The 17,458-nt window shown below is 46.5% G+C and overlaps 1 protein-coding gene across 6 annotated transcripts in view; it reads right to left on the bottom strand.

The window, feature by feature from the left end:
• UNC13B (unc-13 homolog B) overlaps positions 1–17,458 on the bottom strand; it is a 328,189-nt gene that overhangs the window by 207,355 nt on the left and 103,376 nt on the right. For all 6 annotated transcript variants that reach the window (XM_077284764.1, XM_077284742.1, XM_077284725.1 and 3 more), the window contains exons 7-8: positions 9,563–9,636; positions 3,570–3,627 (exon numbers count right to left, since the gene is read on the bottom strand). In XM_077284764.1, the coding sequence (XP_077140879.1) occupies positions 3,570–3,627; positions 9,563–9,636 (132 nt within the window). The remainder of the gene's footprint in view (positions 1–3,569; positions 3,628–9,562; positions 9,637–17,458) is intronic.

Below are 17,458 nucleotides of genomic sequence, written 5' to 3'. Positions count from 1 at the left end.
TGTAGAGCACAGGCGGCGGTGTGAGCGCGGCTACAGAGCGCAGGTGACGGTGTGAGCACGGCTGTAGAGCACAGGCGGCGGTGTGAGCGCGGCTACAGAGCGCAGGTGACGGTGTGAGCACGGCTGTAGAGCACAGGCGGCGGTGTGAGCGCAGCTACAGAGCACAGGTGACGGTGTGAGTGCGGCTGTAGAGCACAGGCGGCGGTGTGAGCGCGGCTACAGAGCGCAGGTGACGGTGTGAGCACAGCTGTAGAGCACAGGCGGCGGTGTGAGCGCGGCTACAGAGCGCAGGTGACGGTGTGAGCACGGCTGTAGAGCACAGGCGGCGGTGTGAGCGCGGCTACAGAGCGCAGGTGACGGTGTGAGTGCGGCTGTAGAGCACAGGCGGCGGTGTGAGCGCGGCTACAGAGCGCAGGTGACGGTGTGAGCACAGCTACAGAGCGCAGGTGACGGTGTGAGCACGGCTACAGAGCGCAGGTGACGGTGTGAGCACGGCTGTAGAGCACAGGCGGCGGTGTGAGCGCGGCTACAGAGCGCAGGTGACGGTGTGAGCACGGCTGTAGAGCACAGGCGGCGGTGTGAGCGCGGCTACAGAGCGCAGGTGACGGTGTGAGTGCGGCTGTAGAGCACAGGTGGCGGTGTGAGCGCGGCTACAGAGCGCAGGTGACGGTGTGAGCACGGCTACAGAGCGCAGGTGACGGTGTGAGCACGGCTGTAGAGCACAGGCGGCGGTGTGAGCGCGGCTACAGAGCGCAGGTGACGGTGTGAGTGCGGCTGTAGAGCACAGGCGGCGGTGTGAGCGCGGCTACAGAGCGCAGGTGACGGTGTGAGCACGGCTGTAGAGTACAGGCAGTGATCGCTTCATTGCTGCCAATCAAGAAATGACAGTGCTCGGTATGCAAAGTGAGGGAAGTAACTGTGCACTGAGCCATTTGGCCATCCAAAGGGAGTACAGAAGCCCTCTCATTTGCATATGCAATCTCTTTATGCCACCCAAACGCTAAAAGCTATACAACAAGTATGATTTTTATAGGGGCTAAGACGCCTACATACCTAAATAAGTGGTTTAGTGATCTGCAATAGTCACACTTCCTTTAAAAAGTGCATCTGTCATGTCACAAAAACTGAAGAAAAGCGCAGTCTTATTACTCCTCCCCGCCCCCACCACAAGTCAAAACTGACAGCCTGTCAAAAAAAGACTTGTCTGTCCTAAACTGATAGACCACTTCTTTATTATGCATGTAAGATTTTTGACAGACAGGAGAGCAAAATCAGAGTCAAAGCCCCACCCTGCACTTCCTGTAATCCAAGTATATGACTCGCCTCCACTTCCTGTAATACAAGTACATGCCTCGCCTCCACTTCCTGTAATCCAAGTACATGCCTCGCCTCCACTTCCTGTAACCCACGCACATGCCTCGCCTCCTCCACTTCCTGTAACCCACGTACATGCCTCACCTACACTTCCTGTAACCCACGTACATGCCTCGCGTACATGCCTCGCCTACACTTCCTGTAACCCACGTACATGCCTCGCCTCCTCCACTTCCTGTAACCCACGTACATGCCTCGCTCCACTTCCTGTAACCCACGTACATGCCTCGCCTCCACTTCCTGTAACCCACGTACATGCCTCGCCTACACTTCCTGTAACCCACGTACATGCCTCGCCTCCTCCACTTCCTGTAACCCACGTACATGCCTCGCCTCCACTTCCTGTAACCCACGTACAGGCCTCGCCTCCACTTCCTGTAACCCACGTACAGGCCTCGCCTCCACTTCCTGTAACCCACGTACAGGCCTCGCCTCCACTTCCTGTAACCCACGCACATGCCTCGCCTACACTTCCTGTAACCCACGTACATGCCTCGCTCCACTTCCTGTAACCCACGTACATGCCTCGCTTACACTTCCTGTAACCCACGTACATGCCTTGCTCCACTTCCTGTAACCCACGTACATGCCTCGCCTACACTTCCTGTAACCCACGTACATGCCTCGCCTCCTACACTTCCTGTAACCCACGTACATGCCTCGCCTCCTCCACTTCCTGTAACCCACGTACATGCCTCGCTCCACTTCCTGTAACCCACGTACATGCCTCGCCTCCACTTCCTGTAACCCACGTACATGCCTCGCCTCCTCCACTTCCTGTAACCCACGTACAGGCCTCGCCTCCACTTCCTGTAACCCACGTACAGGCCTCGCCTCCACTTCCTGTAACCCACGTACAGGCCTCGCCTCCACTTCCTGTAACCCACGTACAGGCCTCGCCTCCACTTCCTGTAACCCACGTACAGGCCTCGCCTCCACTTCCTGTAACCCACGTACAGGCCTCGCCTCCACTTCCTGTAACCCACGTACAGGCCTCGCCTCCACTTCCTGTAACCCACGTACAGGCCTCGCCTCCACTTCCTGTAACCCACGTACAGGCCTCGCCTCCACTTCCTGTAACCCACGTACAGGCCTCGCCTCCACTTCCTGTAACCCACGTACAGGCCTCGCCTCCACTTCCTGTAACCCATGCACATGCCTCTGCTGCTAGAGAAGGATTACACTTGACAACAGGCAGTGAGTAGAAGGGAGACCCAAATGGTGGTATTTTTCCAGTAGTTTTTTTAGGGCAAGACAAATTGTCTATTCATCACATTAAACTATCAAGTTGTCTGGAGAAACAGGGATCCGTTTTGTATTTTCTATAGGAAAATCTTCAGCCTATTACATTACTAGAGATTTGCTAAATCTTATCCCAGCGCTGCAATAAATTATTGCGGACACTGACATCAGGTGCAGATTTCAGCAGGTCCGTTTGTGATGTAGATTTTTACAGTGGATTTCTCTATTTGTAATGCATAGAGTTAAAAAGACAGAAAACAATCGTCAACAAATCCAATAGTATCTTGTGGATTTTTCTGTGGATTTGTTGCAGATTTTGACGTCGCTTGGTAGAACTTTACCACCTTACAGATCTCATACTTTATGTACGTTGTTCTGCTGTTCTGCCTAATGGAAATTCATGAATCAATTAAACAATGGGGTGTTACCTGTTGGAGGCGTGTCCCTACAGACTCTGGCACTAGCCAATCAGAGCCAGTCTGCATAGATTCACCCTCTTTTCAAAAGAACTGGTAACGCCCAGATGTCAATTTCTTTCTAAATTTCTTTGGAGGTGTAATAGAGAAAATAGCAGAAAGTCGAAAAGGGGCTCCTTTACCACTGACGAGTCCGACAACTCTAATCTAGGGGCTGCTGGCAGTCGAGACCCCCAGAAAACCGGATTTTTCCAGGTAAAGAAGCAGCGTGTTTCTCATTGTAGTATATGATGTCCATCTTTTTTCACTCAATTTTATGGAATTTGGAGATTTATTATTCTCCTATAAGAAAGTTCATCGAACTCGAAAAACTAATATTGTTCCCTCCGAGGATTGTACTCATATAAAATGTATGACCCCGGAGCAGATGAAATAATCTAACAAGTGCTGATCAGTCAGATTGATCTATAACACAGCAAAAGAAAGCGGTCAATATAGAAATAAAAAGAATAGTTTATAGACCGAGTAAAAACTTACAGCACTGGGAGACGGCCATAGGCAGCGGTTTATTCTGCACATCCTCCGTGTACGAATACTGGAGAAAAGACAGAAAATCTGTTATATTAAAATGTGTGAAATATAACTTTATACCTTAAAGTATAGACTTGTGCTGCACACGGATTACATCTGGACCTGTTACCAGCTTCTCGGGTGTTAGATCCAAGACTGGCGTATTCTATGGATTGGCCATCAATATCAAAGTCTTAAATAAACCCCTTTAAAGGGGTAAGTGAATAAAGACGAGTGACAACGGACAGGGCAGGTGCCGGCACCCGGCCAAGGCACATTCAGACCTGAGCACACTGCATGTATGGAGTGACCTGACTGAGTCTGCACCATAGAGCGCGGGTGCTGGCTGGATTAACCGCTGAAATTAAACATCTCAACATGTATAACCCCTAAGATGCCGCTGTCAATTGTCACAGTAGCAGTTAAGTGGGGTGCTGACGGCACCCAGGAGCCTACGGAACGACTATTTTACAATACATTGCACATGGCATTTAGTGATGAGCGAAAGTGCTCAGATTAGGCGTTATCTGAGCATGCTCGTGTCCTAACCGAGTGTGATCGCCGTGCTCAAATAATATGCTCGCGGCTGCATGTCTTATGCCTGTTTCTTAGGTAATCCCTGCAGGTGTTGCGGCTGTCAAACAGCCATGAGACATGCAGCGGCGGGGTTTGGAACAAATTTTTTGAGCATGACGAAGTCACTCGGTTAGCACCCAAGCATGCTCAGATAGCACCTTATCCCAGCATGTTCACTCATCACTAATGGTACTATACAATCATCGTTTCAAATCCCATTGATGGGCTACCTGAAAATATTTAAAAAAAAAAACCAAAAAAAAAACAAAACACCCTCCTAAAACATTTGTTATCATTGTGGGTATACCTGTATGTATTAAATATTATAGGGGGGAGTATAACTCGGAGAGTCATTTGTAGAGAAGGCTCTTGGGGCACTTGTAGACCATAGACTAAATAACAGAAAGTAATGTCAATCAGAAGGATATTATTATAACACAAAAAAGAAGAGGGGGGCATGAACTCGCAGAAGAAAGACTACCACGGAAGTGAAAAAAAAAAAAAAGGTAAAAAGAAGAGCTACAAGAATAACAAGGGACATGGATGACATTAGTTATGCAGGATGATTAAAAGAATTCTGAATGTATACTCAGAAGAGAAGCTTTATTCCGGAGGGAACAAAAAACCCCCCAAAAAACACAGCATTGGAGTCCCAGCATAGCGAGAGGGAAGATTTCGGAGGTCTCATGCACAGGTTACTTATTTTTTCCTTATAGATTTGGAGCATTATATCTGCAGCGGGACTATTCTTTTAGCGTTACACATATAAGGGGGGAAAAAAAACCAGCACAAAAAATACCAAAACTGCCAACCCTTCAGTATTTGCAGATTGTTCTGCTCCAAATACTGAAAGTGTGCACGGACCCCCTAAGGGGCGGACGTGATTACCCTGTGCCAGTACATACAGGGCCCAAACAAAAAGTATGGTGTGAAGCAGCTTCTTGTAAAACGCCCTCCAAACACAAGGGGGCGCTCACTCCATCTGGAGAAAAAAAAGGTTCAGTCTTTACCATGAGAACTAACGGAAGATGGTCTCGCCGAGAAAAGTCAATGGGATCAAAAAAGGCTTAGATGCTTTTTCAGAATAAGAAATACTGACGTAAATGTGTAAAGTTCTTGTTCTGATCCAGTCAAGCGACACTTGGGATCAGGAGGGAAAAACTGGTACTTTTAGGGCAGATTGGACCATGAATTATGGTCGTGCCTACACCCCTTTTACTTTGCCCTCCCCTTGGTGAACTTGATGGACAAGAGTCTTTTTGCAACCAAACTATGTAAAAACAAAATATATTATATCTACAAAGGGAAAAGTCAGAACAAACAAAAATATAAAACCGCACGTACCACAAAACAAAAAACATGGACCCTCAGAAAAAATAAAGTTAAATGAGTATTCCCATCACCAAGATCCTATATCAACATGTAGTAGGTGTAATAATGATAGCAAATTCCTCCAATTATAAATGTAGTATAGTTCTTCTGATTCTCGCCATGTCTTTTTCCTCATGGACCATAAGTATCCATGGTTACGTCCACTGCTATAGTGACAGCTAGCTAGTTGCTAGTGGTCTTACCATGGATACCCGAGGTCCTGCAATGCCTGCACACGAGGATAGAGACCAAGTGAATCAGAAGAACTATACTACATTTCTAATTGGAGGCATCTGCTAATACTATTATTATTACGCCTACTACATATATTGGGATAGGATCTTGGAAGAGGGAATATCGCTGTAAGGCTCTTGGAAGGTGAGGAGAAAATAATCAAAAGCGAAGCAAACCTAGAGCAACAAAAAAAAATTGCAGAGAAAATATAATGAGCCGTCACTGTCCAAGCTCATACTACCATGAAGTGTGGCTATGGGAGAGCCCTGCAGAGTAACCACATTACCAGCGACCACACACAGACTGGCCCAAATAAAGGCAATGTAAACTAATAGACTTAAAAGGACAGTTCAGGATTACAAAGGATTTTTTGTTCTAGAAACAGCGCCACTCTCATCCAAAGGCTGCATCAGGTATTGCGGCTCAGATCCGTTCAATTGTATAGAACTGAACTGCAATACCAAACACAGCCTATGAGCAAGAGTGGCGCAGTTTATAAAATTATTTTTTGTTTTGTTATCTCGTTAATCCCCTTTAAATGCAGGAACTAAATATTAGTAAATATTGATATAAAACAGATGAGCTTATAAATCCATGAACCCTTCCCCCGTCCCCTATTATGTGATGTGGGGGAAGGGTAGCGGAGACGCGCACATGTTTGCTGTGACGGGACCTGTAATTTCTGCCGTACACGGGAGGCACCTGACATGTGCGGTGTCACACAGGCGCCCAGTGAGGGGCTGCCTACCCAGAGAGCGGCTGCCTACCCAGCCAGCGGCTGCCTGCGGGGCGAGAGGCGAGGTACTATTATTGTGTGTGATGAGATCCGCTGCGAGCTGTGGGAGGATAATTACCGGGTAGGAGGAAAGACGAATTCTGCTTTACTTGGAAGATTTCAGGTTTTGATCTCACACAAGTCAAAACAAAAAATAAGAAACCTGTCAGCGTGACCCACGGAAATATGAGCAGCGGTAAGCGGCCCGAAAATCACTGCCTTCATATAAAGTTGTGTGCAAGATGGCGGAGAGGTAGCGGGACCTCCGTGACAGACTCATCTGAATAAAAGCAAGAATGTTTCCGGTCACTGACGGCATGCAGAGATTTTGTAAACAGAAGGTTAGTTGCCCGTTTCAGGTGCAGCCATTTTTTACTGCTAGCACTAAAAGAGTAACTGAAGTGTTACTGACATCACTGAGGTGTCAAGTTACAGTCTGCTTTATACCCCAGAGCAGCAATCAAATTCTGCTGGCTGGTATTGGAAAAGGAGAGCCCTGATCAGCTTAGCTGAGCTCCTATAATACAGTGGCAATGTTAAAAGGGGTTATTCTCATCATCATAAATGGTAAAATTGAAAAGTGTTGTAAAAACCATCAACTGTTAAAAATCGTGCCTGTTCTCATGATCGGAGAGAGTTTTTAAATTTATGGTTTACTGCTGAATGTCTAGGTTACTGGCCACCTCTACAGTCTATCAGCAGTAGACAATCTCCTAGGTAAGGAGTGCAGCACTTACAAGCTATTTTCTATAGAGCTTGTAAGTGCTGCTCCGAAACGGACCGGATCGCTGGTTCCTATAATGTTGCATAGGAAAAGCTCACAGAATGGAAGAGCGTGCTGCTGGACCAAACTGTCATTTAGGACCATACAATCCCATTGCAAGCAGGAAGCCAGGAGGCATGGGAGCAGTGCTCTCCTGAAGACAATCCCTTTAATTTATCGTGCATTATATGACATAACAGTACTAGAAAAAAAATAGGCTATACATCCCTGAACGCAAACCACCAGAGACAGCTCTGTGCAGACACACAATGAGCAGGGATACTTGCATACTTGCGAGTTCAGCTCTGGAATAAAATTGTCATGAGGTTCCCACAACAGAGAGGAGCCAGAAGAACCCAGGGTCTGATTGCTCCTACTCCTGCGTGGAGATGAATCATTTCATTTTAATGTTTATTTATTTTGGCAGAACAAGGGTTAATCAGCCGAGTTGGAACCTCTGGGTCCTGATTCAAACCCATGACAGTTAGCATTTGCTGCATGGCTTAGGAGGAGAAGTGTTCATATGAGAAGGAGTTTGGAGGAGTTATCTGTGACTGTTGCGTGGTTTGTAAGTGTGATAATTCCCTTCCCTCCTCTTACTTTGTTTTTTGTCCATACTCCACTCCCGGGTGCATATCTCGGTTATATGTGAGTGAATATTTTGTATGCCTGGTGTTTTCAGTTTACCCTTGTTTGTGTAACCTTGTTTGTCGGGTTGGTGTACTGCGGTGCACAGGAGTGCCCCTATTCCCTGGGTGGGGGAAGAGAACAGACAGAGGTCTAACTCAGGAGATCAGGCAAGGGTAGAGGCCCCGGCATCTTCACCTTCAGAAGTATCTCAGGGAATAGGGTGAGCTAGGGTGCCCCCCTAGTGTTAGGGACAGGGAAGGAGCCCTGGGCCCGGCTCACCTGAAAGCTGAGTCGTGACAAAAATAAAGTATAACTTAGAATCAGCAAAAAAAGAAGTAAAAATTTTGTAAATATGAATAATGTGGGGTAAAGAAAAAAAAAAAAAGTATTTTATAGAGTGTACAAATACTGACTCTCTCCTCCTTACTTAGTGCATCTGTGGCACCCCAGGAGTTCGGGTACCACAGTAGTGCTGCCTTCCTCTTGGGGAGGGTAGTGCTATGTCTGGAGGCAAGTGGGATTCCCTTTGGTAGGTTATCACACACACAACACCTTCCAAATCCAGGCTAGGAGGGGGAGCTCAAAACCCTGCTTTGGGGCAGCTTGCCTGGATAAAGATCCTGGTTTGGAGGCGGAGTGAGTTCAGTTAGTACAGACAGTCTGTGTGAGAGGACAGACAGGGATGGAGCACAGTGGAGAAACAGGACTCCAGGAGGCCACGAGTAGGCCCCCAGGGAGTCCGTGCGCAGAGAACTGGGAATCGGGAGCCCGAGGCTTATGTGGATTAATACACAGAGCAGAACCGAAGGGCATTGAATTACATGGACTTTGCCCATAATTATCTGTGGTACAGCAGCACCTTGGAGCCTGGAGTCACCATGAAAGGACCCCAGTAGGCACGGCTCAAGCTGCCTGCCATACAGGTACCTGTCCCAGGACAGGAGAATGAATAAGGACCTTGTTTGAGACACTTAGTGGCAGCAGGGACCTCAGACAGTGAGCGCAGAGTGGAAGGCCCCTGTTTCTGGTACCCTGGACTTTGGCCTGCTATCCACAAGTAAACCAGGTAAAGACTTATCACTTGTCTCCTGCATTTATTCACCGGCTACACCCTCTACGCCACACACCATATGACCCCAGGGGACCCCGCTTCACCTGTGAGAAGTGTAACATCAGGTCCGCCGCAACATCCCCCAGGGGACCCCTTTAATGCAGCGTCAAACCTCGAACATTTAGGTGGGAGACCTATAATTTGAAAAACATGCTGTCTTTTGGGGGGTATTTTTGGAAAAAAGCAGTCGTCTCACAAGTCCACAAGGATAAGCCTGGCATTGCAGCTCAGCTCCATAGAAATGAATGGGGGCTGAGCTGCAATACAAGACACAATCTGCGTACAAGTGTGGCGCCTTTTTAGAAGAAACGTTTTTGATGCCCAGGAATAACCAGACACTGCTGTAGACAGGCTGCAGTGTCCTGTTGTACGGATAATGGCGATGCCCTGCGGATTCCATGGATCCGAAGATGCAGATGAGCGGCCGGCGCAGCACACTCCTCTTCTGACCTCGATATGTTCTGCTCCTACTGAGAAGAAGGAACTAGAAATGCACGCACCTCTCCGGCCTCTCCCAGGGTGTTAATCCGCTCCAGCTTCTTAGTCCAATATTTCGCCTCTTCTTCAGGGATATCTGGAGAAGGAGAAAGAAATCAGTCATTGGGAAATCCTGAGAAACTAGAGCAAGGGCGAATCCTCCTCAGACATCAGCGATGGTGAAGGTAAGGAAAGATGTAGTCACCCGGATCACAGAGAGTAAGAACGAGTCATGCACATGAATATGGACCAGGCATAAACCCCACTGCACACACAACTCATGGTGCCGGGAACAGAAGAAATATCGGGAAAGATGTCCAAACACTGGAAGGGTGACCATAAAAGCTCAATCACATGATAAAATATGCTAAAAGGTTTTAGAAGTTTTTAATATATAAGAAGAACATGCTTTGCATAAAATATTAGCATTCATTTTCTTTCTAAAGCAATTTCTAGATAGAAATATAATTAAAAATATTCCATTTTGTGGTCCTTTATTGGTTACAAATCCATTCAAACTCATCACTGACAGGTCACTCTGTTCTCCCCCTTCCTTCTCTCAGTGTTTAAGCTAGCAGAAGGGGGTTCAGAGAGGGTTTTCATAAATGTCCGCATTATAGAGCAGGAGAAAGCATGTACAGTCTCAGGGAGTGAGGAGAAAAAAAGACACAGACTTTAGGTAAAAAGATACGCACTTGAAGAGGAAATGAGTGCAGGATATAATCTGTGCTGATATGACTTAATGAAGGCCACTCCACCTTGGATACAAAACAGAGCTTACTGTATTACTGAAAGGGACACTCCCACAAGACAAAAATCTAAAACTTGGGACTGCAAAACTTAAAATTTTCCCAGAGATAAAAAAAAAATTGTAATTAAAATGGTTCAGAAATCACATCACAGCAAGACAATCTGCACACTTCTAACATACCCCTACATAAAAGGATAAATTTTCAGACTGTAGAGCGCCACCTGTAAAAGAAAAAAGTAACAAAATGGAGCAGAACAGACAACAACGAAAAGGGATTTCAGTGGCAGGTGACAGCAGTGATTCCATAATGTCCACAATTGGGCAGGACTGCCGGATTTTAGTCAGTATCTCACTGGACACAAGAAACATTTCCAACATTTTGACAAGACTTAGTTTCTAGGAAAAATTTTGTTTTAACCCACAACATGAAAGAAAGGTTAATATCTTACATTTTACTCAAATTAGTTGATGCAAAAATGAGTACACCCCACCAAAAACTTCTTCATTTAGCGTTTTGTATGACCACCATGATTTTTAAGGACAGCACCAAAAATCCAGAGCCTGGATGGAGAGTGATTGTCAACTCATCTCTTTAGAATTCCCCATAGGTGTTCGGTTGGGCTCAGGTCAGGAGATACTTGGCCAGTGAATCACATTCACATTGTTCAGCTTCAGAAATGTAACAGAAGGTGTGTTCAGGATCATGGTAAGGTTAGGAAAGTGCACGTCTACCAAGGGCACGGAGTGATGGTAGCATCTTCTCTTTCAGTATAGAGCAATAGAGCTGTGAAGTCATGACACCATCAATGAAATGTAGCTGACCGACACCATCACTCAGGAAGCCCCAAGTATACTGTCCCCATCATGTCTCACTGTAGGCACAATGATTTTACTTTGTACTCCTTACCTTTGCAAGACGCCATACAGATTTTAAGCCATCAGTTCCAAAAACAGTAGTAGTTTTTTTAGTAGTAGTCTTCACAATTTTCAGAATGGGCCCTGGCTTATTGCCGGCAGCTTTTTTTCCTACATGGACTTCCTTCGTTGGCGACACCCATGCATGCCGTTACTCTGCAGTGTACGCCGTATTTTGTCACTGGAAACACAACCCGGTTTGGCTCTCTGCTTCTTTAGCTAACTGCAGTGAATTTGCATGTCAATTTTCATCGACTCTTCTCATCAAAAGACGCTCCCTAGGTGTCATCTTCTGTGGTTGGCCTGGACGGCTATGAGATGGCTGCAGTTCCAGCTTTGTAAAATTTTTGTAGCACCTTTGCTACAATATTCTGGCTGATAAGTACGGTAATTCTTTACTGATCTTCTTGTAGCCTTCACCTTTCTTGTGTAAAGAAGTGATTTTCTTTCTTAGGTCTTGTAACATTTCTTTTCCATATGGTGCCATTCGACAGCATGAAATGGGAAGGGTTTTTCTTTGTAAAGTAGCACCCTTTTATATTCCACTGTCTGATGGAAACCTTTGTAATATATAATCAGACTTACCTGAGATTGAATTCTTGTTAATTACAATCTTGTAGTCTAACCTTTAGGTTTATGACTTTCATTGGGTTGTACTCAATTTGGCAACATTGTTTTGAATTAATTAGAAAGGAAAATTATTCTTTTTGGCTGTGCAAAATAAAAAATCGTATTTGCATATCTCTCTCTCTCTCTCTGTGTACAATATATACCGTATTTTTCGCTTTGTAAGACGCTCCGGATTATAAGACGCACCCCAAATTTTGAGGAGAAAAATAGGAAAAAACTTTTTTTAATAAATTGAGGGGGCTTCTTATAATCCATGCGTCTTATTGCTTACCAGGGGTTGTGGCTGCGGTGGATCAGGGTCCCAGGGTCGTTGCTGGAGGCAGGAGTGGAGCATTGCTGCAGGCTGGGATGATGGGGTCTGCAGGGGGGCTTCGGTGCTGCAGGGGGGCTGCTGTGCTGCAGGCTGGGATGAGGGGTGCTGCAGGGGGCTCTGGTGCTGCAGGGGGCTCTGGTGCTGCAGGGGGCTCTGGTGCTGCAGGGGGCTCTGGTGCTGCAGGGGGCTCTGGTGCTGCAGGGGGCTCTGGTGCTGCAGGGCTGTCTCCAGGGCTGTCTCCGGTGCTGCGGGGGGCTCTGGCAACATTTTGTGAAAGACGTTCCTGTATGACTGACTCCGGGAAAATGGCCGCCGGAATCTCGAGAGATGAGATCTCAGTGCTGAAATCTCATCTCCCGAGATTCCGGCGGCCATTTTCCAGGAGTTAGTCATACTAGAACGCATGGACGAACTGCCGGGGGGCTCTGGTCTTTCACAAAATGTCGCCAGAGCCCCCCGCAGCACCGGAGCCTCCAGCATCACCCGGGGCAGCAGCGGACAACCCCGGCAGTGGCGGCGGGTGACAGCGGCGGCGGGCGGTAGCAGCGGCGGACACCCCCTCATCCCAGCCTGTAATGGTAAGCGGTATATCCGCTTTGTTAGACGCACCCACATTTCCCCCCCAAATTTGGGGGAAATAAAGTGCGTCTTACAAAGCGTAAAATACGATATATATATATATATATATATATATATATATATATATATATATATATATATATATATATATATATAGTAGGGATTTCACCCACTCAGGTGCGATGGCTGACACTTAGGAGGCAGGTTCCAACAAAAGTTCAAAGGTTTATTGCTTCATAAACCAGTTTAGCATAAACAGGAAAAACAAATAGCCTTTAACTCAGGCAAAAGGGAAAAAACAAGTGTCCATTCCTTCAGGCTCAGTGCTGGAGCCTTAACACACTGGAGGCTAGCACCTCCACACATAACCCCTGTGTTAAACATTAGCCTGTCTTATATAGAGCTAACCACACCCAGTAACCCATCACATGATTAGCCATGTGGTCTGACATCACCACAGGTCCTGACAGACATATAGGTAGCTATGGTTACATCACAGCGGCAAGCCATCTATGCGACACATATCTCCCGTCGACTAGACACCCTTTAGCCACGCTACATACCTCCCCCCTCTGCCTAAAGCCGTGGGGCTTGGCACTTTCCCCTACTAGACAAGGGATTCTTGACAGGGCATCAGCATTACCGTGCAGCTTTCCGGCTCTATGTTCCACATGGAAACAGAAGTCCTGCAGGGCTAAGAACCAACAGGTGACCCTAGCATTTCTACCCTTCGTTTCCCTCATCCATCTAAGTGGGGCATGGTCGGATATCAATCTAAATTTATGTCCCAGCAGATAGTACCGTAATGTGTCCACAACCCATTTTATGGCCAAGCACTTCTTCTCAACGACTGAGTAGTTCTTTTCAGACGAGGACAACTTCCTACTCAGATAGAGGACAGGATGCTCCTCCCCATGTAGCTCTTGGGAAAGGACTGCTCCCACCCCAACATCTGAGGCATCTGTCTGAAGAATAAACTCTTTTTTTAAGTTTGGGGCCATCAGAACGGGTTGCTTACACAAAGCCTCTTTCATTTCTTGGAAGGCTGACTGTTTCTTCGGACCACTTAACCATTACTGATTTTGTCCCTTTTAGCAGGTCAGTCAGAGGAGCAGCCATCGTGGCGAAGTTTGGGATGAACCTCCTGTAATATCCCACGATTCCCAGGAAGGCTTTAACTTGCTTCTTGGAAACTGGTTTTGGCCATGTTTGAATTGCCTCCACTTTACTGATTTGGGGTTTTATTTCTCCACGACCCACTATGTATCCAAGGTACTTAGCTTCTTCTTTACCCAAGGCACACTTCTTCGGGTTTATTGTAAATCCGGCCTCTCTTATAGCATCAAACACCGCTTGGACCTTTTCCAGATGACTCTCCCAGTCCGGGCTAAAGATGACGATATCATCCAGGTACGCAGCAGCGTATGCCTTATGGGGTGCAAGGATTCTATCCATAGCCCTCTGGAAGGTCACCGGAGCTCCCTGTAGGCCAAACGGCATCCGGACATACTGGAAACATCCATCTGGTGTAGAAAACGCCGTCTTCTCCTTGGCTTCCTGTGCCATGGGGATCTGCCAATACCCCTTCGCCAAATCCAAGGTGGTTATGTACCTGGCGGGCCCAAGCCTTTCGATGAGCTCATCAACGCGGGGCATGGGATAAGCGTCAAACTTGGAGACCTCATTCAACTTCCGATAGTCGTTGCAAAACCTCCACTCTCCATCAGGTTTTGGGACCAGGACAATTGGGCTCGACCAACCGCTCTTGGATTCCTCAATGACTCCAAGCTTCAACATACGCTCCACTTCCTTGGAGATAACTTCTCGACGAGCCTCAGGAATACGATAGGGCTTCACGTTCACCCGCACATGTGGCTCTGTTAGGACCTCATGCTCTGTGACCTTCGTGTGTCCTGGCAACTCTGAAAACAGGTCCCTGTTTTCTGGAGTAACTCCCGGCACTGTTGTTTCTGGGTCTTCGATAGCGTCTCCGCTATAGTAACCGTTCCAACCTCACCTTCTGGGTTGCTTAACAACGATGGAGTTACTGTCGGCTCTCTATCTTGCCACGGGCTTGATGAGGTTGACATGGTACACTTGGAATGGTTTCCGTCTTCCTGGTTGGTGAATTTTATAATTTACTTCACCAAGTTTCTCGACAACCTCATATGGCCCTTGCCATTTGGCCAAGAACTTGCTTTCCACCGTCGGAACTAACACAAGAACTCGGTCTCCCGGATTGAACTGCCTCACTCTTGCAGACCGGTTGTAGATTCTGGCCTGAGCTTCTTGTGCCTGGAGGTGTTCTTTCACGATAGGCATCACCTTTGCAATCCTCTGCTGCATCAGGGCCACATGCTCAATGACGCTTCTGTGGGGCATGGCTTCGGCTTCCCAGGTTTCCTTGGCTACATCCAGGAGTCCTCGCGGATGTCGGCCATATAGAAGCTCAAACGGTGAGAACCCTGTGGAGGCCTGTGGAACTTCACGAATGGAAAACATCAGGTAGGGTAAGAGACAATCCCAGTCTCTACCGTCTTTCTCTATAGCTTTTCTCAGCATGCTCTTCAGTGTCTTGTTAAATCTCTCAACAAGACCATCTGACTGGGGATGGTACACCGAGGTCCTCAACTGGGAGATTTTCAGGGCTTTGCATAACTCCCTCATCACCTTGCTCATGAAAGGTGTCCCCTGGTCAGTCAGGATCTCCTTCGGCAGACCTGTCCGGGAAAAGACATGGACCAACTCGCGGGCTATACTCTTCGAGGAAGAATTTCTCAAGGGAATTGCCTCAGGATAGCGTGTGGCATAGTCCAGGATGACTAATATATACTGATGGCCCCGGGCTGATTTAACTAAGGGACCAACCAAGTCCATGGCAATTCTCTCGAACAGTACCTCAATAATGGGCAGTGGCACAAGGGGGTTCCGGAAATGAGGAGTGGGAGCAGTTAGCTGACATGTAGGGCAGGACCTGCAATAGTCCACTATTTCTCGGTGACACCCAGGCCAATAGAATCTCTGCACAACCCGTTCCTGCATTTTTTCCACTCCTAGGTGTCCACCCAAGATGTGTGAATGGGCCATGTCCAACACCTTCCGTCTATATGGACCCGGCACTACCAACTGCTCTACCAACTCCTCCCTTATTTTCGTGACCCGGTACAACAACTCCCCACTCATCAGAAAATGGGGAAACCTTGTGTCTGCCCCCGGCTCCTGTACCACCCCGTCAATAACTGTGACATTATTAAAGGCTTCCCTCAGAGTGGGGTCCCTATGTTGGGCAGTCCCAAAATTTTCACCGGTTACCTCTAACTCCATAGTGTCAGATGCAGGGGACACTTCCTCCTCATCCCCAACCAGCACACAAAAAGGAAACCTGTCTGTCTCTGGGTGTGGTGACACCCTTCCAGGGTTCACTGGTTCCCTACTCTTGCTAGGGAGCTCAGAACTTTTTCCCCACAAATCCCAAAACAGACAGAAATCCCGGCCAATAATTATAGGGTGCAACAAGTCCTGCACGACGCCGACTATGTGGGACTCAGTGCCACATGCCGTTTCAATGTCCACCCTGGCCAAAGGGTAGTCCTTGGCATCAGAAAAAGACCAAAAGCAAGTACCAATGGAATCCTAGACTACAAAACCAAACCAAACCACAAGGATTCCTAAAATATAACTTTTAATACATAAAGTTAAAATACACAAAGTTCTAAAATTGAGGACAACACAATGAAGATATATAGGGGAACTAACTACCCCTATCAAATACCCTATTACTGTCCACTACCTATTTGCGGAGGTAGACGCCCTAAGTTTCTGCGGTTGGCGCCCCCGCTCCACGATGACTGGCCCTGTTGGCCCTATGAGTACCCTATAATTCCTAAGTAGTGGTGTCACAAATAGAAAGAGACCCAAAAACCAAAAATATTATAAAAAATTAGCAAAAATAGTTTGTATAAATAATGAGAAAAAATTAGAAAAAACAAACCAAGCAAAAAAACAAAAATAGTTATATAGCCTACAGGCTGAGGACCCTCAATAGGGTATTCATATACAGTATGTTAATTTATGGGGTATAGACAAAGGGAAAGCATTAATAAACCCTTTAAACACGACAGCTTAATAAGGGAGAGCTACTCAAATCAGCCTGATACTAAAATAGACTTATCCCACTAAATTAATAAAGTGGAAACCCCAAATGTCACATTCACAGTTACAATGACCTATTGATATATCCAAAAAGAAAAATAATATAAAAAATTAGCAAAAAACTGTATGAAAAAACATAATAGAAAAAATAATAAAAAACAAACTAAGCAAAAAAACTGAAAAATAGTTCAGTAACCAACAGCCTGGATGCCCTTGGTAGGGTACTAAGATAAAATATATCTTTCTTTTGGGGGCAGACAGAAAGGGAAAATCCTAATGTCCCATTTATGCACAAAACAAGGTTATGGGGGACCACTCAAATAACAGTAATGTCAATATATACTTCTCACACAATGGTGAAGTTAGCAAAAACTAGATGAAAAAAAGCCCATCATAATACACTGGCTCATTACTATTTAAAATAGAATCATTTCATAGAGTGGAAGCCCCAAGATATAATGAAAAAATCTTATCCCAAGGAGATGTGTAAAATGCAGCATATAGTCATTTAGATGGCCCTATCATATGCAGTTCAAGCCATTCATCACGCCACATGGAGCGCCTTCACACGCAGAAGAA

Source organism: Ranitomeya variabilis, chromosome 1, assembly GCF_051348905.1.
Source record: "Ranitomeya variabilis isolate aRanVar5 chromosome 1, aRanVar5.hap1, whole genome shotgun sequence".
Taxonomy (NCBI): Eukaryota; Metazoa; Chordata; class Amphibia; order Anura; family Dendrobatidae; genus Ranitomeya; species Ranitomeya variabilis.
Note: the sequence above shows the minus strand (reverse complement) of the source record. Positions and strands in the feature narration are given on the sequence as shown.